Source organism: Lissotriton helveticus, chromosome 1_1 (genome assembly GCF_964261635.1).
Source record: "Lissotriton helveticus chromosome 1_1, aLisHel1.1, whole genome shotgun sequence".
Taxonomy (NCBI): domain Eukaryota; kingdom Metazoa; phylum Chordata; class Amphibia; order Caudata; family Salamandridae; genus Lissotriton; species Lissotriton helveticus.
Window position 1 is genome coordinate 1946500824 of NC_136057.1, and position 26277 is coordinate 1946527100.

General features: G+C 43.7%; 1 protein-coding gene across 1 annotated transcript in view; it reads left to right on the forward strand.

Annotated features, from left to right (window-relative positions):
- LOC144755180 (coagulation factor XIII B chain-like) overlaps positions 1-26277 on the forward strand; it is a 291682-nt gene that overhangs the window by 210356 nt on the left and 55049 nt on the right. Inside the window, exon 10 of the mRNA XM_078643823.1 lies at positions 2800-2979. Coding sequence (XP_078499949.1) covers positions 2800-2979 — 180 coding nt within the window. The remainder of the gene's footprint in view (positions 1-2799; positions 2980-26277) is intronic.

Below are 26277 nucleotides of genomic sequence, written 5' to 3' on the forward strand. Positions count from 1 at the left end.
GTTTATATTTTCATCAATATCAGTCATTAATTATTAATAATAAAAATAGTTCAAGTCATTAAATGCATCAAGCATGTTCCATAAAGAAAAGAATCCCCATTCTAAGGATGGGGAAGCTAGATGTCAGTCAGAAGAATGAGACAGTGAGGACATAAGCTTAAAGCTTCGGCATAAATGTCAGATATCGTAAGCAGATCTCATAAAGAGAGGTTCAAGAAACTCAGTAGAGTCTAAGCAAATCTGAGCCTACTCTAGGAACACGCAATAACATAGACATCACATTATATCATTGTTACCATTCGCAGGGTCTTCTTCAGCCAGCCTATCATCTTGGAAATGGGATCACTCCTCGCCTTCTCACCATTCACACAATCGCTCTAAATATGCAGTAATTATAAACTGATCAACTAATAATGTCCTGTGTCCTTTTTTTGGCAGTGGTTCTCGTAGTCAAACTACTTTCCCATGCGGAAAACCTAATCTCTATCTTTCCAAACTAAGGGGCCGATTATGATTGCGGTTTTTCCGCATCCTCCAAGCCGGCGGAAGCCACTGCCGGCCCTAAGGGCCCGATTAGGATCGCGGACGGACTTGAGTCCGTCCGCGACCCCTGAGGAGGAGGGAACGTCCGCAGGGGCTGTGGCGTTCCCTCCGAGCAGATTAGGATGTGACCGCCAGGGTGGCGGTCACATCCTCTAAGTTTAACATTGCGGCGGGTGCAGCTTCAAGCTGCACCCGCCGCAAGGTTAAAAATGCATGCATCGCATTTGCATGCACAAAGCGGCAGGCACCGCGCAGTGCATGCTGCTTTGTGCATGCAAATGCAGCGGGGTTCCATAGGTACCCCCCATGTGCACCCCCCACCCCCCCTTCACCCAGGGGGCACGCAACGGGCCCCCGAAGTGAAAGTCCGTATGCTTTTCCACTGCGGAAAAGCCACCGCGGAAAAGCATGTCTTTCCCACCATCCTAATATGGCTGGCAGTGGCGGTGTCTGTCAGACACCGCCACCATTTTAGGGCTATTCCGCCGCGGTTGTAAATTGACCGCTGCGGAATAGCGGCGGATGGAATTCCAGACCCACCAGCCATCCTAATTTGGCGGTGGGTCTTTGGAGGCTCCGCAGTGGTTTTTCCGTATCCTCCGGGCCGGCGGTGGCTTCCGCAATCATAATCGGCCCCAATATTTTGACAATTGAGACATTTAACAGCAATCATTGTCAAGTAGAAACATTTGCTGAATTATATAAACATCTAAGCAACTTATCATTCATTAAAAAGAATACATGTCCATGGGAAGGGCCGGAAAATCTAATTTTCTTTTGTTCACATTCATTATTTTCAGTCAGGTAGATATGTTATGGGAAATAATACTACATCAGTTATTTAGGCCTAGCACAAAATAAGTATGACTGCGTACTACATTTGGCATTTTTACACTTATTTATAAGTTTGCTTTTAAGACTTTGCATTATTTCTATATTTTACGAACTCTACATAATTTTCTTCATATTATTAAACACTACTTCCAAAGTTAGTGGTGTGAGGATCGAGGTAGAGAGAGAAAGCACTTTGAAGAAGACATACTTGCCTCAGCCTATCTAATCTATCCGTGAGAACACAGAGAAGTGTCCTGTGTCTGCCTAGAGACAGACTCTGCTAAGGATGTTGGAAAAGCACCCAACATTTGGCATGATTAGAGGAAGTGTGTGCTGCCACCTATCCAGGTATGGGCCCGATTACAATGCGGGCAGGAAGAGCTCCGACCGTTGGTCGGAGCCCTCCTGCCCGCATCGTAATCACCGATTCCAACCTGGGCTTGGTCGGAAAGGAATCCGAATCAGTCTTTTGAATGGCTTACGACGGGATCGGAGAGCACTTCCACCATTTGGAAGATCCACAATAATCCCCCCCTCGGCTCTTTCCAGCTGAGGGATTACAATGGCAGTTTCCCACTGCCTTTTTGTGCCGTCCTTTTCGGCATAGAAAGGCATTGGGAAACAGCTTTGGGGGCCCCCAGCAGGGCCCCCACGGGTGCAAGGCAGCTGAATGGTGGCTGTGCCTCCCTGTTGATCCCTGCACCCGGTGGCAGGCACCTTAACTCTTTCGGTGCTCATGATGTGCTCAGCTTGCCATGAGGCACAGTGGCGCTGTGCTTATGACGAGCTGAGCTCGTCATAACCGCCACCGAACGCCCATGCGGGGATAATTCCCCTGCTGTGCTGGGCGTTCCATTAAACGGGCGTGGTCATGACAAGCTCAGTTCGTCATGAGCACAGTGCCACTGTGCAGTGTGACGCGCCGAGCTCGTCACAACCACCGTGATGCCTGCCACCGGGTGCAGGGATGAACTGCACCCCTGAATTTTGCTATGAACGCATACATTGCATTCAGAATGCATGCTTTCATAGCAAAGTTTAGGGTTGCGACTGAACAGGGTTCGGACGCATCCTAATTCCTGGGCTGGAGCTGTTCGGTTCCAGTTCCAGAACAAGGCCGGACGGACTCGGGTCCGTCCGGTATTGTAGTCGTCCCCTAAGTGTCTTTTTCCCAGGGGCAGATAAAGGCCAGTTAAAGAGAAAATAAAATTCCCAAGGAAGATGCTGGTGTGTGGAGAGGGGATTAAAGGGAGACTGTGTAGGATATGATGTACTACCTTTTCAGGGAGTTTTCCTATGCATATAGAATACAGCTGACAATACTGAAACTGAGTTCAGAACAGCTTCTGAAAACACGCATTATTAGAATGATTAGATCAAATGTAAAAAAACGTCCTTTTTGCTACCCCTATGTCCTCTTAGGTATTGAGGAAAGCTGTGGATCACCACCAGCCATTCAGAATGGAGTCATTCAATCAGAAGCAACAAGCTACAGCACTGGATCCTCAGTTGACTACTCCTGCCCTGAACATCATTTCTTGCAAGGATCTAGGAGAATCTACTGCAAGAATGGACAATGGACCACACCACCAGCCTGTATAGGTAAGAATGAGGAGGCATTTTTAAATGTATGAATAATAAAGGCTCACTTATGTTTTCTCCTGCTACAAGGTTCCGCATAACTACAAAATAGTAATGGTCTTTTGCTGTCAATGTCTTAGCACTTCTAAAGCATTTTGCTACCACTAGTGCGACTGAACCATTATTATCTCATCCGAAGAAGAAACTAAATTACATTTGCCATTAATTAAACGTTTCAATTCAGTTCTCCACTCCATTCAAATCTTAACAAACATATTTTTATGTGATTTCCTTTTTTTTCATTCATAGCCTTCGTCATCCCATCACTCACATAAATTAGGAGGTTCCGAGCTACATCACTGTTTAAAAGCACTACTGAAAGAAGCCGCAATATAGAACAAATATTGGTGTACCAATGAGTCCAGCTGGCCAAGAATACCTACATCAGGGATATGGTGGCAACCTTATTTCATGCATTTCAAACTATGAGCCGAAATTGTACCTACTTTACCCAAGACAAAATGGCAACATTTAAGAAATAAACAAATCAACAGTATGTGATGGGTGGATCTCACAGAATGCATTATCTTGCGTTCAAAAGCTAAAGTAGTCTGAAGCGAAAGACTCCACTGTTAGCTTATCTCTAGTTTTTACAAAATCGTTCTGACAGTAATAACAGCTATGGGATGACTAGCGTCAGAGCAATCCTAAATATTACTTGGTAAATCCCTAACATATCAACCTAGCAGTCCTCAGGCTGACAATTCAAACGTAAACCCAGCAACCTTTTGTCACAGATAAGCTGTAGTACTGTAAAGGTGATGTTTAACACATAATTGTGTTCTTTTCAATCTTTCAAGAATCAACCTATGCTAGGTCAATTAATCTTTGTGTAGTCTTTCTTGGTGGATAACATTTGCCCCAAATAGAACACCCACCTTTCACAAGTGGCCGTGTTGCTTTTCATAGAAGCACTAAGAACTAATAGTAATAAACTTGTTTTGTTGTGTGGCAATCAACTGAATGTATTTTCATGATGTAAAATGGCGACTGGAAAGGAGCTCGGGAGATGAGCTCCACAGGCATGGGATCCAAAATGCTGATTTATCCCTTTTCAGCCTCATGTTTGCCAGCAAGCAGAAGGAAATAAGAGAAACCGGATTAAAGCCTACTATGGCAAACGAAAGTAACTGGATTAAACTTACTTGAGGCCATCGACGAGCAGAAAGCTTCACCCGGTCGACGGAGAAGAAGAAAAGGGGTCCTGGAGCACGAGGGTCCGTCGTTTCAGAGGAGTCCGTTCTGACGCGATAGTGCCCTGCTTCGGTGCCTGATTTGTGTCACGGGCAGCTGCAAGTTGGAGTCCTCTGCCCTACAAGCGGTTACTCATGAAGTTCCCCACATAGGCGGAAGGCAGCGACGTGGGAGCCTCACTGCGACACACGGATCGGAAGGAGCCTGCGTGTGAGCCGGGGACTGAGACGGGAGCCCCCGGCATATACGGAGGTCCGGTGGCGGCAAAGCAGAGCCGGGACCCCCTCCATCTGGAAAGGAAGTGAAGAAGAGAAAGAGAAGGCAGACCGGTGGGCAAAGCAAGGAGCCTACCGGCCTCACATCTGGACCGCCGCGGGTGAAGACATGGAGAGAGAGCACCGAGCGACCCGCCACCCCTCGTCCCTCTGCAGAGGATAAATAAAATAAAAAAAGAGAAAATCTGGTTTTGAACAGGAGGATCGGCGACTGCACCAAATCAAACGGTGAGACGCTTTGCTGATTGCAAGGAAGAGAGCCATAGGTGAATAATTGGTTACTTTCTTTTTATAACCATACCTTGTTGATGATGATTAAGGAAATATGGCCACCATTTTGTGAGGCTATTCAGAGACTTTGCTGGCTGTAGGTATAAGAGTGGACAGAGGACTACACCAGGGAGATGGTGTTCTAGAAACTAACAAAGGACTAAGTAGCTCTGAGAACTGGCTTCATGAACAGAGACATAGGACTGCACACCAGTTAATACTACATGGTAGCCATCTTGGAAGGGGCATACTCTCAGTAATAGCTCAATCTATGTTTTTATCATACTAGAGAAGTTAAAAGTGGACACATTTCTGATTTACAGCAACATATACGATATACGTTATATAGAACCCGGTAGCACTCCACAATGCCAGGTCAACACCTAAAACCGGAAGGAACAAATTCTTACTCTATAATTTACCCTCCCACTATCTCAAAAAATGCCTCCAAAATCTTTAAACACAACCTTCTCAGATCTCACCCAGAAACACTGATACTTGACCCCTCCTTTAACCAAAAAAATGGCGCATTTATAAACGACTTTATATTCTTTAGTACGAAAACGGCCAGATGGAGGAATGCTATAAATAACTTTCTGAAAATTCAGGAATCAAAAAACATTCCCTATGGAACGAAGTTGGTCATTACCCCGTCTAGGAAATGTTGGGCTTCATTAAATATTACGTGTTACAAAAATGGCACGTTTCTCATTCAAGCGGCCAATAAAGATCTGGGACGCTTTGATGAAATGTTCTTAACACTAAAAAACGACGTCCTCAGCAGCCCCACTCTAAAAAGGAGGATCCAGCCTAACACTAAGTCCCAAACTAGCACTGGGCCACCGGGGAACTTTCCGGTTAGGGCTACAATTGAAGTCGACAGGGAGATGGAATCCAATCACCCCACCCAAATTACAGCGACAGTCTGCAGCAACTCTAGTGATGAAATTCAAACTCTACATCAGGAAACCAGTAACTCACAGGTTAATGCCAATGATAGCACCCTTGAGCCTGACAGCAGAAACACCAACATGATTGAAAATCAAATGTTACTGCAGGCAATCAGGAACCCACAGACTATTGCTAATGGTAGCGCATTTACGCCTATCAGCAGAAACACCAATACGGAATTTCAGTTAGTACGTCAGGATGACAACAACTTGAGCGTTAAGGACTCTGATGCTGACATGGCGATAGAAACACAACAGTCGGATTCTGCATTGAGGTCTAAAACCATCCCACCCAACTTAGTACAACGTCTTTGTCATGACTCCAATCGAGAAGTAGACAGGGACAATAACACTCAACTAGCAACAATGCCCCCGAATCTGGTCTTGAGCTCACAGCCTACCACTAACACTGATATCGACCCACTAGCGAGAACTGTTAGCATGATGGAAACCGCTCAGACGGAGCAAGTTCAAGTCAGCAAAAATGGAGCGCTGAGGAACCTCAAGGAGAAGCGAGGAACCATCCCTAAGCATAACAGAATATGCTTAGAGCCTACGGGGATAACTAAAGTAAAACCTCCTAGAGAGACACCCTCGGCACAACCCACTAACACACCTGATATTTCAGACTCTGCTAGGATCGGAATCAATCAAACTAATAATGATCTCTTAAACCTCAGTGCCCAATCTCGTAAAACTTACAAAGCTATGCTTGACGCTATTAAAGATATGAAAAACCTACTGTGCCTGTCTGAAAAATGGCTGGCAAAAATGGAGATTTTTCAATCTTCCCACCATGAAACGCATGTTAAACAAAGCTCCACCCCATTGGCTTTATCGAACAGAATTTACCGTCCTCGCACGCAACTCAACTATCTGACTGATAGTGAGCTATTATCTATTGTATCCACATATGAACCCAGGCCTACCACTAAAACTAAGTTAGAAGAAAACCATAATATTCAAACTATAGTAACGAAAGCCTGTAGAAACTCTCAGGCTAATACTAGATGAATCAATGCCAACAATCTTAGGAGAGTGGCATTAACGCTCGAAGAATCTCTGCCACCCTTGAGCATTGAGCAGAAGCATTTTCGCTGCGCTCTACTCAATTGTCGATCGGCAAATAAACACGCGGCAGACATAGCTGATCTCATTCTTAACCATAACATTGACATAATCATTCTAACGGAAACATGGCTCTCTGACTCCTCGTCGCCCTGCCTAGACCTAATGGTCCCCCCTAACTACCAGATTTTGAGGCAGGACAGAATCATCAGAAAGGGTGGTGGCATCGCTTGTATACATAAATCTGACATTTCCATAACAAAAATACAAGCTGAGCCTTTAGAGTCTTGTGAATATCTAGGCATGTCCTTAAGAGCAGCAAATAACCTGAACTGTAAACTACATGCCTTATACCACCCCCCGGGTACTAAGACCAAATTCACAGACCAGTTGATAGAAATCATAACTTCTAACTCTAATCTGCAGACGAGCGATATATTTTTAGGAGACTTCAACATGCATTGGGAAGATCATGATGACAATCAAATCACCCTGTTAAAATCCTTCCTGTATAGCCAATCCTTAGTCCAAGGATGTCATCTCCCCACCCACAATAAAGGATCTATTCTTGATTGGATCATAGCTTAAGAGAAATCTATTGAGAACATTGCAATCACACCCTGCGACTGGTCGGACCACCACGTAATTACCTTCGAAATCCCCCTCAGAAAATCTAAATCATCTACACAAGCTATTAAACCTAAAAAAGGGTCTAGGGACACCAGAGAAATTAATATGAAAAACTTAGCGGCACGATGCAATATTGATCTGCAGCCACCCATGAGCATGGAGGACGTCAACGACCTCACGCTACGTTACAACGAAACAATGTCCAGCATCATTGAGGACATAGCCCCGCTAAAACTAAAAAGATTCTCAGACAAAGACAAAAACCCATGGTTCAACGGTGCCCTAAATGAAGAAAGAAGGTCACTGAGATCAGCGGAACGCAAATGGCGACAACTCCCCTCCTCACCCCAGCTAACCTTACTGAGACAATCCAGGAAAGCGTATAATAAAAGCATTATTAAATCTAAAAAAGAATTCTTCAGGAAAGAACTGGACAATGCAGTTAATAGACCAAGGAAACTATTCGATCTACTTAAAGATCAATCAAACAAGGCGGCCAAAATAGCTCCAGTCCTTGCCAAAACTTGCTTAAACAGCGAAGACTTCTCGATCTTCTTTACAAACAAAGCCAACTCATTGGAGAGGGAACTCAAAAAAGCGGCGGATGACATTGAATTGGAGAAGGACCGGGGAGATAAGGTGCTGGATGAACCAGAATCAGCCGAACCCAAAAACAGTGCTAAATGGTCAGATTTTACACAGGTCAGCGAATTAGACATTTCAAAAATCATGGCGACCTCGAAACCTAACAATCATTACAATGATCCCCTTCCGGCGAAATGCTGGTCCTCCATAAATCACCTGCAAGATCATTAATGCCTCGTTGTCTCATGGTCAAATACCGGCCTGCTTAAAAACAGGACAAGTCATCCCACTCCATAAAAAACCGACTGAGAACCCCTTAGATGCGAACAACTTTAGACCGGTAACCAATATTCCCATGTTGGCCAAAATTCTGGAAAAATGTGTCCAACATCAATTGAGCCTACACATCTCTAAATTCAAGCTTCTAAACGACTGCCAATCCGGTTTCCGCCCAAATCACAGTACAGAAACTGCGATTCTGCACATAGTAGATGACGCTTTACTGGCTCTGGACCAGAATAAAACATGCCTCCTAATCTTATTGGACCTGTCGTCAGCTTTCGACACGGTGAACCATGCCTATATCCTCGATCGACTGAAAAACAGGATGGGATTCGAGGGTACAGTGCTATCCTGGTACAGCTCCTTTCTGGAGAATAGATCGCAAAAAATAATGGTCAATCAAACCCTTTCAAACGCAACTGACAATACTATAGGAGTTCCTCAAGGCTCCACGGCATTTCCATCACTTTTCAATCTATACGTAGAACCTCTTACGGAAATACTTCAAAAAGCTAGCATTGCTTACCATATGTATGCTGATGACACTCAGCTGTACATTAAGGTTGCGTCGACTGATGATTTAAAGACAATGAACATTGCTCTAGCAAGAACACTTCTATGGCTAACCAAGAACCACCTAAAACTTAATCCTCAAAAAACGGAATTCCTCCTGATTACTCCTAAAAAAAATCAAAACATTGATTGCTGAATGGTCCAACCTCATCACAGCTCTAAAGTGCACTCCGAAGATTGTGGAGTCAACTAAATCTCTGGATATCACTCTGGACAAAAACCTTAATATGTATGTACATATCAACACAATGGCAAAAAACGCCAGGTTCCACTTAAGCTACTTAAGAAAACTAAAGCCTTTCTTAAACAAAGCAGACCTCAAAACAGCAGTTCAGGCATTGGTCATCTCAAGGATTGAATACGGTTGCACAACCTTAGCCGGGCTCCCTAAGATCTCAACAGCCCCATTGAAAGCATGCCTTAATGCAGCCACAAGACTCATAGCGGGATCCAAAAAAGTTGACCATATCTCCCCCCACTTGAAAGCTCTCAACTGGCTTCCTTTCGAAGCACAAATCCAGTTCAAGCTGGCATGTGTCACACACAAAGCAATTCACAACAAATCTCCAGTCTACCTCGCCAAGAAACTCACGTTGTCGGGAGGGTCCCGTTCCTCCAGGAGCAATGCTGATCTACTACTGAAACCGGCGCGCTTCCATAAAAAAAGAATTTATGACAGAGCATTCTCAGGGGCGGCACCGAGAATTTGGAACACCCTCCCCCCGGAGTTGAGAAGAATTCCAACCATCGCAAAATTTAAAAAGGAAGTAAAATCGTTTTATATGAGGAAATTTCTCCCTTAAATCCTTAAAACTGTACTTCTTTTATTTCATTCTGCCTGGCTGGTAGAATTTCCACACAAGCAACTCACTGTACTAGGTTGAAATGTTATACTAGTTTTTATTTCATTTACGTTCCAAAGACTTTATGGAAATCTATATGTGAACTTTTTGGTTATGTTAGCCCTTACGGATTTGCTAATACGTAATCACCAATGGCTAGTAACATGTAAAGGTAAGAATGTTGTTTATATGCTATTGTAAAGCGCTCTGATACCCTGTGCAGGGTCATGTTCGCGCTATAGAAAACACAAAAAAAAAAAAAAAATAAATAAATAAATAATTGGGAGCCCAAACCCACTGGAAAGGTGACTGATTGACTAACAACAGTACAGTAACATACAACATCAATAAGTGCAAAGGACAACGCTGCATTGTCATGTAACTTTAGGAGAGGCTTTCAATCATTTTTGCCTTCTTAGATCACCAGAATAAACCAGGCCCTAAAGTTATTCAACAGTGGAGTGAACCTCCAACCCTCCCTTGTAGGAAATCTAAATTGATATTAATATAACCATTTCCTGATAGTAGGGCCTCACTGATTTCTGCCTCATCTGTTTAAAAAAAAACTTTAGGGAAGAAAACCTAAAAATTATTTGATCTCTATTATAAGCAACAAGCATAGAATCATTTAAGTGATTTTGAAGCCAAAGTAAAAGTCAAAAAGGCTTTTTTTCGATAAAAACTTATCATAAAAGCTTCACAGTAAAAACACACAATTTCATTTTTTTTTAAAAGAAAGGAAAATACAAAAATTTGATTACATTTTACCTTTAAAATCTTAAATTTCAGATAAAAGAATCATATCATAAATAATTAATTAAAAGAGAATTAAACATTTCCTTTAAGCCTTTTGCTTCTAATAAACCAGGCCCATGATAAGAATTTGGAAAGGGCACAGACATACAGTGGTCGAGAGTCCGACATTAAAATGCGTAGTGCCTCAATGTGATGCCTAGTCCCTAACAAGCGGCACAGTTGCTTAAGCCATCTTCTTCTTGGTTGGGCATACTCCTGGCATTCAAAAAAAAATGTGCCACTGACTCTTGTCTGGATACACAAATGGGGCAGAACTCTGTAGTCTGTGCTGGCGGTTTCCACCGAGATGTAAAAGCATGCAGAGGGAGAGTCCCAGTCCTGAATTTAAAATAACGGGTCCTATCAAATGGTCTCTCAATGATATCTAAGTAGAGTTCCCGAATGGGCAAGTCCTTGAATTTCAAAAAGTCCTCCGTAAGTCTGCCCAATGTACGGTTAGTACTCCGTTGAGTCAAAATCCAATTCCAGTACAGACTCTTGAGTGTTGCCTTTGGGGGAGAAGACCTATTTGCCCAGGCTCCACTTAGACCCAAGTTGCATAGGAGGGCTTTCATGTCTCTCAACCATTTTATTCTGTGCCACCCCGGTAAAGACATTACTTCAGAGAGCCCTTTAGCATATTTGGCAAGCTCCGGGACTCGCCCATAAAAGTAAGGGCCGGAACTTTGCCAAATCTCCAATAGGGCAACAACCTAAATCAAGCAATAATGGAACCATAGGTGTACCCTGGGGAAGTGACATAATGGCCCTACAAAACTTCCTCTCAGATCTTGACAATTCGCTGATGTTACATGAGCCCCAAAGCTCTGCCCCATAAAGAGCAGAGCTAACTCCCCTTGCTGCATAGATTTCAATAACGGGGGCTATAGGTCTAATAGCACAGGAGCGCTGCTCCTTCAGGAGAGCCCCTGTTACCCTCTTGTGGGTTAGCAGCATTTTGTCTAAGTGAGGAGCCCACTGCATATTGTGCGACACACGGATGCCTAGGTAATCAAATACATCCACCCTCCCCAAAGGTACAGCGTTCAACTTTGGGGGACGCACAGATTTTTTAGGGGGATTCATCACAAGATATTGCGTTTTATCGGTATTGATTACCAGGCCCCGCTCTGTACAGAAAGACTGGAAATTATTGAGGAGTTTTTGGAGACCCATTGGGGATTTAGATAACAAGAGCGTATCAGCCGCAAAGAGAAGGGTGGGGATACGCTCCCCCGCCAGGGATGGTTCATCTGAGGGATCTTTCAACAGATGCTCAACCACACCATTGATATACAAAGAAAAAAGGGTGGGAGCTAAAACACATCCCTGGCGAACCCCTCTCTCTACCGGAATACTGCTCTCCCTCTGTAACCCATCTTATCCGGGCAAAGCTATTCTCATGGAGCCTTACAAGTAGCACTAAGATGTAATGTGGAATCCCCATGTCAGTAAGGACTCTCCAGAGAGTCTCCCTAGGTACAAGGTCAAAGGCAGTCTTTAAATCGATAAAAGCGAGATATAGACTGCCCTTGCCTATGACCACCACCTTCCAGTATACTAACATCAATCTGAAGGCTTGTTCTATTGTGCCGGTGCCTACTCTAAATCCTGCCTGGTAGTCGGAAAGGATGTTGTTTTCACTGATCCATTGTAATATTCTAACCAACAGCACCTTGCCGACTACCTTTTGGGTTATGTCCAACAAACTTATGGGTCTATAATTCGACGGGTCGTCCCTAGCCCCTTTTTTAAAAATAGGGACGACCTCCGCCCCTTTCCAGGATGTGGGAATCGGAGCACCCCTACAGATGGCAGTAAGCAGGCAGTGAATGAATTTCCCCCATTTCGGAATATCTGAACGAAGCAGGTCCCTGGGAATACCATCTGGTCCGGCCGCTTTTTGGGGCATAAGGGTACTAATGGCATACTCTACTTCTTTTATTGAGAAGTCGGCATCTGCTAAATCTATCTCCCAGTCCTTTTGATACACAATAGTACCAATAGCATACTCTACTCTTTTTGTTGGAAAGTCAGGGTTTGTTAGAGCCACCTCCCAGCCCTGTACATCCTTGGGTGTATCTATGATGTTATTTCCGGATTGGCGAGTATACAATTTGGAAAAGTGGTTAACCCACACTTGGCTAGTGATGTTGCATGTTATGAGGTCACTATCGGCCTGTTTCTGGCTCTGATTGTATCCCAGAAACGCCTTGAATCTTTCCCAGAGCTTGCCTCTTTTAAAGTACACCAGTACTCTTCTTCCCACTCCTTTTTTGCACTTGCCAATATTTGCTTATGCTCTTTCCTAGCTCTCTGTATCAGGGCTTGTGATTTGCCTTTAATAGCCTCAATCAAAAGAGATTTTGCATGCCTGCATGCGGATGTGTACCAATCATGCTTGCCCCTTGGATTCCGGGTTGCCATATTCCTGCCCACACGCACCTTTTTCAAAAATACGTCCCCTATAGACCTAAGTGTGTCCTCAAAAATAGATGTGACCCTTCCAGTTGTTGACAGGGCCGGATCGATAATATCCGACTCCATTTGTGAAGCCATAAGCATTTCATTAATAATATTAAGTTTAGCTTCATCAGCTAAGATTTTATTCCACTTCAGACGTCTCCCACAAGAGGAAACAGAAATTTTGTGAGCTTGCTTAGGGGACATGTCAACTGTTTTGCTATGCCAAGGATTTTTAAGAGACAAAGAAAGCGAATTATGATTGCTTTCTACAGTAGGTAAAACTACCATATCCTGCACTAATTCCCAAAGTGTAAAGTCTAGCAGAATGTAATCGATCCTTGAGGTGTGGTTTGGTCTGTTAAATGTGGCAGCACCCATGGGATCTGAAATTGTACGACCATTTGTGGCTCTTAGGCCAAACTCCAACGTTAAAGCATTTAGTTGAATCACACTTTGGGACCATCTTTTGATCGGGGGAATAGCTAGGGCTGGAATACCCCTTCTAGTGTCATCCTCAACCAGATCAAAAATGTCATCTGTTGAGAGTGGCTCATAGGTGCAGTTAAAGTCTCCCGCAACTAAGACTTGGGCACCAGCAATGTTTTCTCTGAGCTCTGCTTCAAGAGTGGTTACTATCGGGCACATAGACCCATGTTTAGTGCCTCTGACATATATGTTAAACAGATCAAGGGTTAACCCCCTACGGGGACCTCTCAAGGAGATTCCTAGAATATCTGGGCTATTGAGCTGCTTAGGTATTATACGGCAGTTAAGGGAGATACTTACCCAGATGAGAAGGCCCCCCGAAGGGCGGCCCTTCCCATTTCTGGGATGTACTGCAGGCACAAAATGTGTGACATAGCCAACACGATGGAGTGGTTCTAAGCTCCAAGTCTCCTGGAACAAACAAATCGTATGCGCCTCCACCAAAGCATTCCACTCTGGTGAGCCCAATTTCCTGTGGATACCTGCTAGGTTCCAACTAAGAATCTTTAATGAGCCCTTGGGATCATAACCATCGCTATTTTGAGGACCCAGACATTCAATTGGAGGCATAAATGTAGTAGAAGGCGTGGACTGAGCAGTACTAGACTCTGGTACAGAGATAGGGTGGGGGCATAGAGCTGAGACCTGTGAAATTTCCGTAATCCGCCTAGTTTTATCTACTATTGTCAGTTGATTTATTTGGTCTGACAATTTAATTTCCCCTTTCTGTTTTTTAGAATTCCTTGTGCTAGCCATCCTGCCCCCGCTATCTTTAGTTACAATTGATTTATAGATTCCTGTCATTGTGAATCCTTCCTCATCCTATCTCTTGTCAGGTAGTGGGATGTTGATTTCCTCAGGTGCGAGTCAGTCCACCTCGTCCAGTGCACAGAACCTGTTCCAGTGCACGTACTGGGATAGGAAGGGATCGTAGTCTGGAGTCCTTTGCCAGGGTGTTTGCCATTGGTGAAATCTGTGCTGGGGTGCTAGCTGGTGAGCCCTACTCATAGGTAACCTATTTCTCTGCATTTGTCTTTGGGGTATGATCGGGTAGAAATATGAGAGATGTAGAGGGTGGATTTGTGTATTAGTTCCACTGGGGGGTGCATTACATATATAATTCACTGCGGCCGTGTCTCTGAAGTTAATAGTTATAATGTCCCCTGCTATTGTTTTTATACCTCTCCCTATCCATTCCCCTCGTCTAACCGTAAGTATTTCCCCAAAGATATTTGGAGGTAGGGGTCTATTTAACTTTAACCATTGTACACATTTATTTTTTAGTTCAAGTTGTGTTTCCTTTTTTCCCTCTTTCAGGGGTGGCACTCCTGTCAGTACACACAATCGCAACAGGGGTTTACCAATAATTTACTTTCAGCTTTATGTACATTGAAAAACAATGATTGAATTGAGTATGAACATTTATTTCGACACCATAAATATTCATTCATTTGAATTCTTTTAGTAGATCATGAAAAATAACTTTAGTCATATACAATCCAACAAATTCATCTGTGCTTTCTTGAAGATGCTCTATGCATTTCGTGTCACACCGGACCCTTCATCAGGAGCAAGTGCCATCTAAAAAACAATATTACACAGCAATGAGCACTATGTACCAACTGGAGTTTGTAATGTGTCGACATTTTTCAAGAGCAAAACATGTTGCAGTACTTTAAACATAACCATGTGTTGATGTTTTTGTGCCCATCACCTCAGTGCTCAAAGAAAACCAGAATTCATTATGTAAGCTTACTTGATCCATCCTACTTAATGCTCGTTAATCTGAAAAAGAAGAACCAAACAATGGAACTAACCTACTACATAAATGCACACGTAATTTAATGATGCTACCGTCCCCCTCAACCCATGCCCAACTTCCCTGTCCAGTTTGGCGATCTTATCTCTCAGCTTACCATCAATAATTCCAACGTTTTGGTCCTGGGAGATTTTAATTATTGGCCCTCGGACGCCCATGAATCCCTTGGCTCACTGGCCTTTTCAGACCTCATGCTAGGTTTGAACTGTACCCAGCACATCCACTCACCCACGCACATAAGGGTCACACTCTTGACCAGGTTTGGACATCTTGCCTGGATATTTCTGTCCCTCTTGTCCTGCCCTGCCTTTGGTCAGACCATTCCTTAATTACTTTTACCCTAGCGATGCCCCTGCTTGTCACTAACCCTCGAGAAACTAATTTCTTGGCTCGCAACTGGAATAGGTCAGACCTAAATGAATTCAGTTCTCTTCTCAGTTCATCAGTTCCCCCCACCTCTGATCCATCCATCTCTATCGATTCCCAGACATCGAGCCTTACTCGTTGGCTTACTTCTGCTGCCGACGTGGTAGCCCCCTTAAAAGTAGTTAGAGCAAGACGCTGTCATGATGCTCAAAGGTGGTTCACCGACGATCTGAGGGCTTTAAAATTAGGCCTCCGTCAGGCAGAACGGCGCTGGCGCCGGGGGTACTCCCCTGAGACCAAGGAGGTATTCTCCTCCTTGCTTAAAAAATACAAAACAGCTATAGCTTCGGCCAAATCCTTTTATTTCTCGAACAAAATTATGGATTCCGCAAATAAATCAAAGGATATATTCTCAATTGTAGAGGAACTGTCTAATCCAGCACGACTCACAATAGGGCCCCTCCCCTCTCAACACCTGTGTGATTCCTTGAACGAATTCTTTGTAGAAAAAATTGTTAAAATCAAAACAAGTATTGCTGCCCAAGTTCCGCCTGTCCCTTCCCCACTCATTGATTCCATTAATTACCTCAACTCTCATACTTTAACTCTGATCCCCCCCATCTCGACAGCTAATTTCCTTTCACTCCTGTATAAAATTTCCTCCGGTTCCCCCCGCGATTGCTGCCCTCCCTCGGCCTTTCGAGCAGCTTTCACCTCCTGCCCTGAACCCCCCTTGGCCCTCCTAAACAACTCTTTGGCCACAGGGGAAGTTCCCCGCTCCTTTAAACAGGCCGAGGTGGTCGCCATTTTGAAAAAACCCTCGGCAGACCCCTCCATCATGAGCAACTATCGCCCTATATCCCTCCTTCCTTTCCTTAGTAAAGTCTTGGAGTCACACGTAACTCACACTCTCAGCTCCTTTATCGAGGACTCATGCGTCCTAGACCCTAAGCAGGCAGGGTTTAGACCTGCGCATTCCACGGAGGCAGTCATTCTCTCGGTGATGGACGAACTGCGCAGAGGGGCTGATGCTAACATCCGCCAAGCCCTGGTCCTTTTGGATTTATCGGCCGCTTTTGACACGGTCAGAGAAATAAATCGGAAGAGAAGTCCGTCTTCCGTGTTTACCGGTTGAGACCGGGCATTATTTCCGATCCGCAGTAAGAGGCCATAGAGTCGCATCCCACGGAGGCTTGAGAAAGTGGAGTTGTGTGGTCAGCACAAGGAAGTTCCGGTAAGCTCAACATAGAGCAGAAATTATGAACGCGTGTGTTACTTTTCTCAGAGTGGAGGTTTGACGAGTGTTCATTTGGCATTGTTGTTCACAGGGTTCCCGAGCGTAGTCTCCTTTCTGGGCATAGAGAAAACGAAAGTTTCCTAAAGATGTTCTGCGGCAGGCAGTAGATTGTTTGAAGTCCTTCGGTAAGTCCCGAAGGCCAGGCCATTATTATTTTGTTGGCATCATTAAATTACGTGTGCATTTATGTAGTAGGTTAGTTCCATTGTTTGGTTCTTCTTTTTCAGATTAACGAGCATTAAGTAGGATGGATCAAGTAAGCTTACATAATGAATTCTGTTTTTCTTTGAGCACTGAGGTGATGGGCACAAAAACATCAACACATGGTTATGTTTAAAGTACTGCAACATGTTTTGCTCTTGAAAAATGTCGACACATTACAAACTCCAGTTGGTACATAGTGCTCATTGCTGTGTAATATTGTTTTTTAGATGGCACTTGCTCCTGATGAAGGGTCCGGTGTGACCCGAAATGCATAGAGCATCTTCAAGAAAGCACAGATGAATTTGTTGATATAAAATTCTTGCATGTATAAATGAAATTTTGGATTGTATATGACTAAAGTTATTTTTCATGATCTACTAAAAGAATTCAAATGAATGAATATTTATGGTGTCGAAATAAATGTTCATACTCAATTCAATCATTGTTTTTCAATGTACATAAAGCTGAAAGTAAATTATTGGTAAACCCCTGTTGCGATTGTGCGTAGGGGTCGGGACCTAAGGTCTCGAGGTAGGGAGGTTCATTTTTTGACACGGAAAGGACAAACGTGTCACCCCTGCAGCACGCTTGAAAAAGAGTATTAATAGAGTGAAAATACAGTTAAAAGTGTATAGTAATTCAAAAGGGAGTGCATCTCTACATCTTAATAAACTCCTGTCAGTACAACCACAAAAGGCAAAGCTTCCGGCGGAAGATTAATTGTCTGGAAGCGAGCCAATCTTACTTTTTCCGCTTGATTTTTTGATATGGGAGTATTTGTGCTTATACTTTCTTTAGGTTTTTGACCCATTTTATCGTTTAAGACTAGGAGATTTTCATTTCCTTGCTTCGAATGGACCTGTGGGGTGGTACTGGGTGCACTGGAATTCAGGGATACAGGGGCTTTCTTCACAGTCGGAATATTATTTTGCGTGACTTCCTTTGGTCTATTTGCTGTGGATTGGTTAGCTGGTGCTGCCTTATCTTTTAGTGTATTGTTAGCGGTTCCCCCTTTTGACCCCTCCTTAGTTAATGTACCATCGTTTCCCACTTGCCTGGTGGAACCCATCCCTTTGTTATTTATTAGGGATGTTAGTCTGTCGATTTTTGACATAAGCGGTTTAATGTGGGCAATGATCGTGTCTTCAAGGTCTGCCTTGAGATCGGCTACCATATTTGCCACCCAGCAAGGTATTCCTGATGTAGAATTAGTCATTGGAGCCACTAGGTTATGGTTTAGTGTGTTATTTTGCCCCTTTTTTTGTCTACACGAGCTTCACTAGCTGTTTTTGGCTCTGTATTGCTTGAGTTTGCCTTCTCTCTACCCCACACGGTGCTTAGATTGGGCTGAGTATTTTCTATATCCCCTGTTGTCTCCATGGGGGCCTGAGCACACAGGAGCTCAGCGAAAGAGGAGGTAACACCAAGACTTAAGTCTAAATCATCTGTTGCATCTATAGTGGCTACTAAAGGATCGTCTACTACATCTTGTGGGTCTTGAGAGATTATCATCGGTGGTAAGGACATCCTCCTTTCTGTATTCGCTATTGCGGTAGATACTGCTCCTATAGTCTGTTTCAACATTATGTCTATCGCTGTGAGTGTGGGAACTGGTTGAGGGGTGTCCACCTTCTGTTTGGAATTAGATCTTAAGGTGGGCATCCTGGTAGGTTTAGTTTACTTTCTCATGTTACTCAGGTCTAAGTATTTTATAATTAATGCTTGATAATTATCTATTCTTCAATACTTCAATTACGCTGAAGATAGACCACTCAATAACAATAGAAGGGACTCGGGGCACCAGATATTCGTGTAGGTATGTAAATAAGTACCTTCAACAGTGCAGGAGGGGGATTAGGTACGTGGCCCAGCCCAGCCTTTTCTGGCCTCGGAGGGCCATAGAGGGCCCGCCCTTTGGCCGGGCTTCGCCCGGCATCCCGCGAGACGGGGTTGACGATGTTTTATGCGCCTCCTGGCGCGAAAAGCTGTCTCTGGGTGCCGCTAGGGCTACTGGGATTTGTAGTCTTTTGCTCCGCCCACACTCCGCTCAGCAGCCAGACTCCACGATGGTGCAAGGAGTAAGGCGGCGGGAGGCGGGCAGGCAAGTCCCCAGTACGCAGTTCTTCCCTGGCCAGAAGTCAATATCAGGTAAAGGACAAAATCCAAGCAGGAAACCCACGCTCGACCGGGATGACGATGTTTTTAAGCGCCCCCTGGCGCGAAAAGCTGTCTCTGGGTGCCGCTAGTGCTGCTGGGATTTGTAGTCTTTTGCCCCGCCCACACTCCGCTCAGCGGCCCGACTCCACGATGGTGCAAGGAATAAGGCGGCGGGAGGCGGGCAGGCAAGTCCCCAGTACGCAGTTCTTCCCTGGGCAGAAGCCAATATCAGGTAAAGGACAAAATCCAAGCAGGATTTTGAAGCTTAACGTCGCATTGTGACTGTACCAATTTCCCAGATCATAATTAATTTATCACCAATAGCCTAATAATAATGGAAACACAAGATCCCTGCCATTTACATTTCAACTTTAGAGATATCAGGTCACTGTTGCATCCTGAGGTTTTTGATGCCATCAGATGAACTGACCTTAGACTGTATTGTGTCTAATCTCAAAGGGTAAGTAAAATTTGTCAGGCTTGAAATAAAAATAGAATTTTTGACAAGATTAAATTATTGTATTAGTGTAGCTACACTTCAGTTCCAATTCCGTAAATATTCAGGGAGATGAACATTTTCAAATGTCAAGTTTAATCTCCAGTTGCAAATCACCATTTCCGCAGTGCATGTCCAGGGTTTATCTAAGCTGTTAAAATTGCAGAAAACAGAAAGAATTGCTGTATTACTACCTCAAACTTTGACTAGTCCCGTTAGTGTAGTCTGTATGTTCCAAAACATTAGTTATAGCTTGACAATAATATATCCATGAGTTGCTAAGTTATGAAGCGTAAAAATATATTTATTTATTTATTTTTGACATTTCTAAAGCGCAACATATACCCGTGGGCGTCTTGGCGCTAAACTGTAGTTATTTGTCATTAGGAAAGGTGCGTATCGTAATGGGAAGGCTACTGCTCAAAGAGCCAAGTTTTTAGTTGTTTACGAAACTGGAACAGGGAAGGGCTTTGCCTGATATGTTGGGGAAGCGTATTCCACAGTTTCGGGGCAGCCACCAAAAAGCGGCGATCGCCCCAGGAAACTGTTCTGGCCCGTGGAACGGTTAACTGCTGGAGGGTGGCTGATCGGAGCGGTCTGCCTGGTTTATAGAGCTGGAGTTGCTTTTTTAGAAAGTATGGACCTTGATCGTTCAAAGCCTTATATACTATGCATAAGGATTTAAAGTGTATTCTGTTCCTGATTGTGAGCCAGTGATATTCCTTTATGACTTTTGATGTGGGCTCAAACTTTGTTTTCCTCGCGAGTAGGCGAGCTGCCGCATTTTGAATAGATTGAAGTTTCCCTATGACTCTGGATTGTGCGTTAAGGAATAATCCGTTGCAATAGTCCAGAGTGGACAGGACTAGTGAGCTGACCAAGGTTTTGATGGCTGTTTCTGGGAGAAAAGGACGAATCTTCCTAATCATCTTCAGTTTAAAATGGGCTGTGACTGCTGTTTTGTTAGCGTGGTCCATAAAATTTAGTCCGTCATCGAAGATAATCCCCAAGTTCCTCACCTTGGCTGTTGGGGTTGGGGGGATGCCAAAAGTTTCTGGCCACCAATTTGATGGCCAACTTGGGAGAAGGGGTCCAAAGATGACTACCTCAGTTTTATCTGAATTCAGTCTTAAACAGTTACTAGCCATCCATTCTCCTATATCTTGCAGTCCTTTATTAAATTTCGTTGCTATTTGAGGTCCATCGCCTTTAATAGCTAGTACCAACTGAGTGTCGTCAGCATAGGAGGTTAGGCTCATCCCATGTGCTTTGATGACATTAGCAAGGTCCGACACATAGATATTAAAAAGTGTCGGACTGAGGGATGAGCCTTGAGGAACTCCACATGGTGACGATTGTGGTGTCGATTGATAGGGTCTTAAGGTAACTGCTTGGGTTCTATTGGATAGAAAAGATGCCAGCAAGTTTTTGGCAGAGTGACAGAGGCCAATCTTTTCGACACGGTCGACCAAGATGGTATGGTCGACCGTGTCGAAGGCCGCAGACAGGTCCAGCATTACCAGGATCGCTGTTCCTCCCTGGTCCCGAATTGCCCGGATGTCATCCGCAGCTTTTATCAGGGCTGTTTCTGTCCCATGATGTTTCTGGAAACCGAATTGTGTGTCATCTAATATTTGATGTTTTTCGATGAATTCGTATAGCTGGGCGTTCATGGCCTTTTCTACTACTTTGGCCACGAAAGGGAGACTCGCAATGGGCCTGTAGTTTTTCAGATCTTGTTTATCAAGGGAGGTTTTTTTTAGTAGGGGTTTTAATATAGTGTTTTTTAGCGAGCCTGGATATGTGCCTGAGAGCATAATTGAGTTACAGACTTGGGTTAGTGCTGGAATAATGGACTCCATTACAGGCGGTAGAATTGAGAAAGGGCAAGGATCTAAGGCCGAGCCTGTTTTTATTGTTGAAACAATTGTTCTTATGTGATCTTTTGTTACAGTTTGGAAACTTGAGAACATGTTTTCTGTCCGAGGCGTGAGGGAGCTGCCTGTCCCTAGAGATGGTTTGGCGGCAAAAGTTTGATAGATATCGTCAACCTTGGTGAAGAAATAAGTAGCCAGAGAATCACATAATGCTTGTGATGGGGGAGGGGTAAGATCTGGAGTGTTACCTGACAGAAGTTTAGTAATTTGGTACAGTCGTCTGCTTGAGTTTTTTGCTTCATGAATTTGTTCCGAGTAGAAAGCTTTTTTAGCCTTTGTGATCATATCTTTGTACAGTGCCAATGACTCTTTGTAGCATATCCTACTGGCTGTGTCGTAAGTATTCCTCCATAATCTTTCTTTGTTCCTATTAATTACTTTTTGTGCTCTCAATTCTTTAGTATACCACGGGGCGGTAGGTTTGGCTCTATTTCTGGAAATTACTTTGGTCGGAGCTAGCTGATTGGCTGCCTGACCCAACCAGGTCTGGAATTGTTGTAGTGCCAAATTGGGTTCTTCTAATAAAATTGGGCAGGTTTGGTCCAGTCTAGTGCTAAACTCCTCTTGATTTATATTTTTCCAGTCTTTGAACGATTTTTGAGATGTTGGGACTGGTGATCTACCAAGAAATGGGTTAGTGGCGAGCTTGGCAAGAATAGCATAGTGGTCTGTCCATGGCATAGGAAGGATGTTGGTTATTTGGAGACCATCAACGCTAGAAAATATGGCATCCAAAATGTGGCCTGCCATGTGGGTAGGGGAAGTGACTAATTGTTTTAGGCCCAGAGTTTCCATATCTGATGTTAGCGCAACGGTATCGGTTTGGTTATTTTTATCCAAATGAAAATTTAGGTCGCCTAGGACAGTGAGTGAGCTTTCAGTAGCGACTGATTCCATAATAGTGTTGATACTGGCAAGGAATCCTGCCTTCGGTCCAGGTGGGCGATATATCAGGATTCCTTTAAAGTTAAAAAGAGCTGTTAGCTTAATATCAAACTGCATCGCTTCACAGGCGGTGGATGGTATTAAGTTCGTTCTGGCCGGGAACTGTTCTCTGGCTATAATAGCCAATCCTCCTCCTTTTTTCCTACTGCCTCTATCCTGACGGTATATTTTGTATCCTTCTGGTACTGCAATAGCCACGTCTGGCCCAGATGATTCGTCCATCCAAGTTTCGGTGACGAACAGGATGTCGAGTCTGGTGTCAGTTATGAACTCCGCAATCTCTTGCCTATGCTTACCAAGAGAGCGGGCGTTGATCAGTGCAACTGTAGTGACCTTCTCTTTTGTATTGCTTACTTGGGAGATGTTAATTGGAGGCAGTTGTGTGGGTATTTTATAATTACAGTTTACACATTGTTTGGTAAAGTCCATTGGGCTCAGACAAAGGTCTAAACTCATGCAACATGGATTAGGTGGCGGCCGTAGTGCCAATAGGCTGTTATGCGTGTAGGTCAGCTTTTTCTGTGTCGTGGACAGGCCAGGGGTGGTGGCCCTAGGCCCGGATCCGGCGCGGACGGGCGCAGACGGGCTTGCCTTTGGCGCCGCCGGCGCGCCCGCTGCGCCCGCCCGCTGCGCGGACGGGATAGTCTGGTAGTTTATGTAGTATGGTTCTATAAACAAGGAGAAGAGTGACAGGGAAGGGGAATAACTTTGCCTTGTCCCTTGTAATATCACATGATGGTACAACTGACAGCTAAGGCTGAACATGTTAATCCTGGTCTATCTAGTGGACCGAGTCTGGTAATGTGATTTAAATGTTTTAGGGCCCCTTTAAACCAGAGATCATGCTCCTGGTATGTGACTGGAATTTTGATCTCCTCGAACGGAATATATTCCTCTGGTGGATCATCTTCTTTGTAGAAGTGAAAAACATGTGTTATTGGATTTGCTTCAGGGAAGACTATCCACAAATAGAATACCTCTATCTGGTGATATTCATGTGCCTCTATCACAAAAACTGCTCTACCACCTCTCGATGTTAAGCCATGTTTTATAAGTTTTATAGTGATGGCTTTCCTTAAATTTAGAGGAATGGCTATAGCATCCTCGTCGGTTTCTTGGAAACCTGTGAAGTTAAAAGCTGCTGCGCCTTGGTCGGCTGCAGCTCCACTGGCCCCGGGATTATCCTCGTCGGCCATTTTGTTGACTGAAAGTTTGCAGAGCAAGCTTCAAGGAAACAAAGATAAGGTGCACAATATTTTGGAACACTGTATCCTTCAACGTTGAACGAACCAAAAAGCTAATACATAGGATTTTTTGTCAGCTATGGCGGATATTAACCTTTTACCCACTCCAGATGTTTATTGGAGTATTACGGAAAAAGGGGTCTCTGAGAAAAGCACGGCTGAGTTACTCCAGTATCTAGCGTTAAATGAGTGCCTTACCAAACCGTTGGGCGCCATGTAGTGTAGTTCCTATATTCCCAATAGGCTCTGTACATTGGAATAATATACACTATAGATTTGACATAGGACTGAGGTCAGTATGTCTCTATCGAGTATACTAAACTTAATTGTGTGTGCCAGCTAACTCAGCGGACACTAGAAACTTTCTCGAGTAAACAAGAAGGGATTCGTTTCTGACAACCGCATAAACATGACAACTTTGTTTCCCCTAGAATCGAAACATATCGTCAGCGTCGTGGAAACAATAGATAATTATTTTACTCAGTCAATCGTGCATGCTTCGTTTCTACAGAGTTGCATAAAAATAGAGAGACGGGTGTTTCAATAAAAGGGTTTATTTAGCAGTACTCGTTCTCTTGCAAGAGAGGTGAACTGCTACAATCGTTAGACAGAATGCAAAGTATAATGCGTACAGAGTAAACTGTAATATACAATAATACTGTAATAGCATTGTTTGTTGCTATGACATGTACAAATACATACATAAATAACACAGGCTAAAATACTCAACTGGTGCTTCTGAAATACGCCTACCCCAGTGTACTTAACCTAGGTCTAGTACGAGGGAAGAAGTAGGTGCTGTCTTAGCTATAGTTTAGTTTTGCCAAGAATTGCCAAAGGTTTCTCTGGGTTCTAATCACCTCCATACCTTAGAATGAGAGATGTTGGTATCTCTTTCACAGACTCGATTTCCCAACACCCCGCAAGGGGAGTCAGAAACACTGGAGCTGGATTCTCGGCAGGAGGATGACAGCTTCTGGTCAGTGTGACAGCTGGAGAGTTGGCTTCCTTCGGCACTTGCTGTAGCGAGCTGCGTCGTGCAAATAGGTCGTCGAATTGCACCGGACCACACAGTGCTTTGCTACAGCAAGTGAAGGTATATTTATACCTTGAAGGTGTTTAGGAATTCCAGCTTTGATGTAAAGTCGGGTATATGAACGTCATGCATGAACACCTAAGGAATAGATGTTCATGCATAATAAATGAGTTCTTGGAGAAATCAATATCCAAGAAAGGGGAAGTCCCTAACGGCCTAAGAGTCTGGTTTTCCAAGAAATCGTTGTGACGTAGATTAACCGATGGAAGTAGCCATGCCTGTATTTGGGCAGCATGGGCTATGCCTAAATAAGGACTGGATTTCTATGCCTATATTTGGGCAATGTGAATTGTACCTATTTAGGCCATGAATCGGGAAATTCATTCGGAATCTAAAATCGAACAGAACAAAACCAGAGAAATCTGGCCGTTATAGTTAGTTTAGCTAACTATAACTCGCGCCCCCTCAATGCACTGCTGATGACGTCACATATTACATAATTCATGACATGGTCAGTGACATCACTGATGACATCTCAAATGACATCACTGATGATATCATCGAGGGACTGTGTGTTTCTATAAAGTTTAAATATGTTTCATATTTATGCCAAGGTGTATTGAAGAATGAGTGGCTATATAAGTGTCTGGATGGAGGATTTAGTAGGTGCGTGACTGATTGTATAAGTGAGTGATTAAATGTGTCTTACTAAATGCATGGGTTAGTGATTGATACAAACATTCACAAAGTTGAGTTTGTCAGTTGGTGTATAAGCTGTTGCATGGGTTGGTGAGTAGCTAATTGAGGATCTATATGGGTTATTGATTGGATGTCTGAGTATCTGTATGGGTGCCTGAGTGTCTGTGTGGGTGGGTGGGGGGTGTGACTCTGTGCATAGATGTGTGAGTGGATGATTCACTGGGTGTATGGGTTCAAGACTGTATCTGTGAAGGGCTGTATGGGTGGGTGAGTATGTGTATGGGTGTGTTGGTGAGTGAATGGATGCCTCAGTGGTACATGTGTGAGTAACCGCATCAGTGATGTCATTTGAGATGGATGTCATCAGTGATGTCACTGACCATATCATGAATGATGTAATATGTGACGTCATCAGCAGTGCATCACGGGGGCGCAAGTTATAGTTAGCTGAACTAACTATAATGCCCGAATTTCTCTGGTTTTGTATGGGTGAAATCTCCAACTAACTATAAAGTTCCTGAAACCTGTGTTTTTTCAGTGAATTTCTAAGGTTTTTTAAATGCTAATTTCTAACTATAACATCCCTTACACCTATGATTTTTTCAGTGAATTTCAAAGGTTTTTTTAAATGCTAATTTCTAAC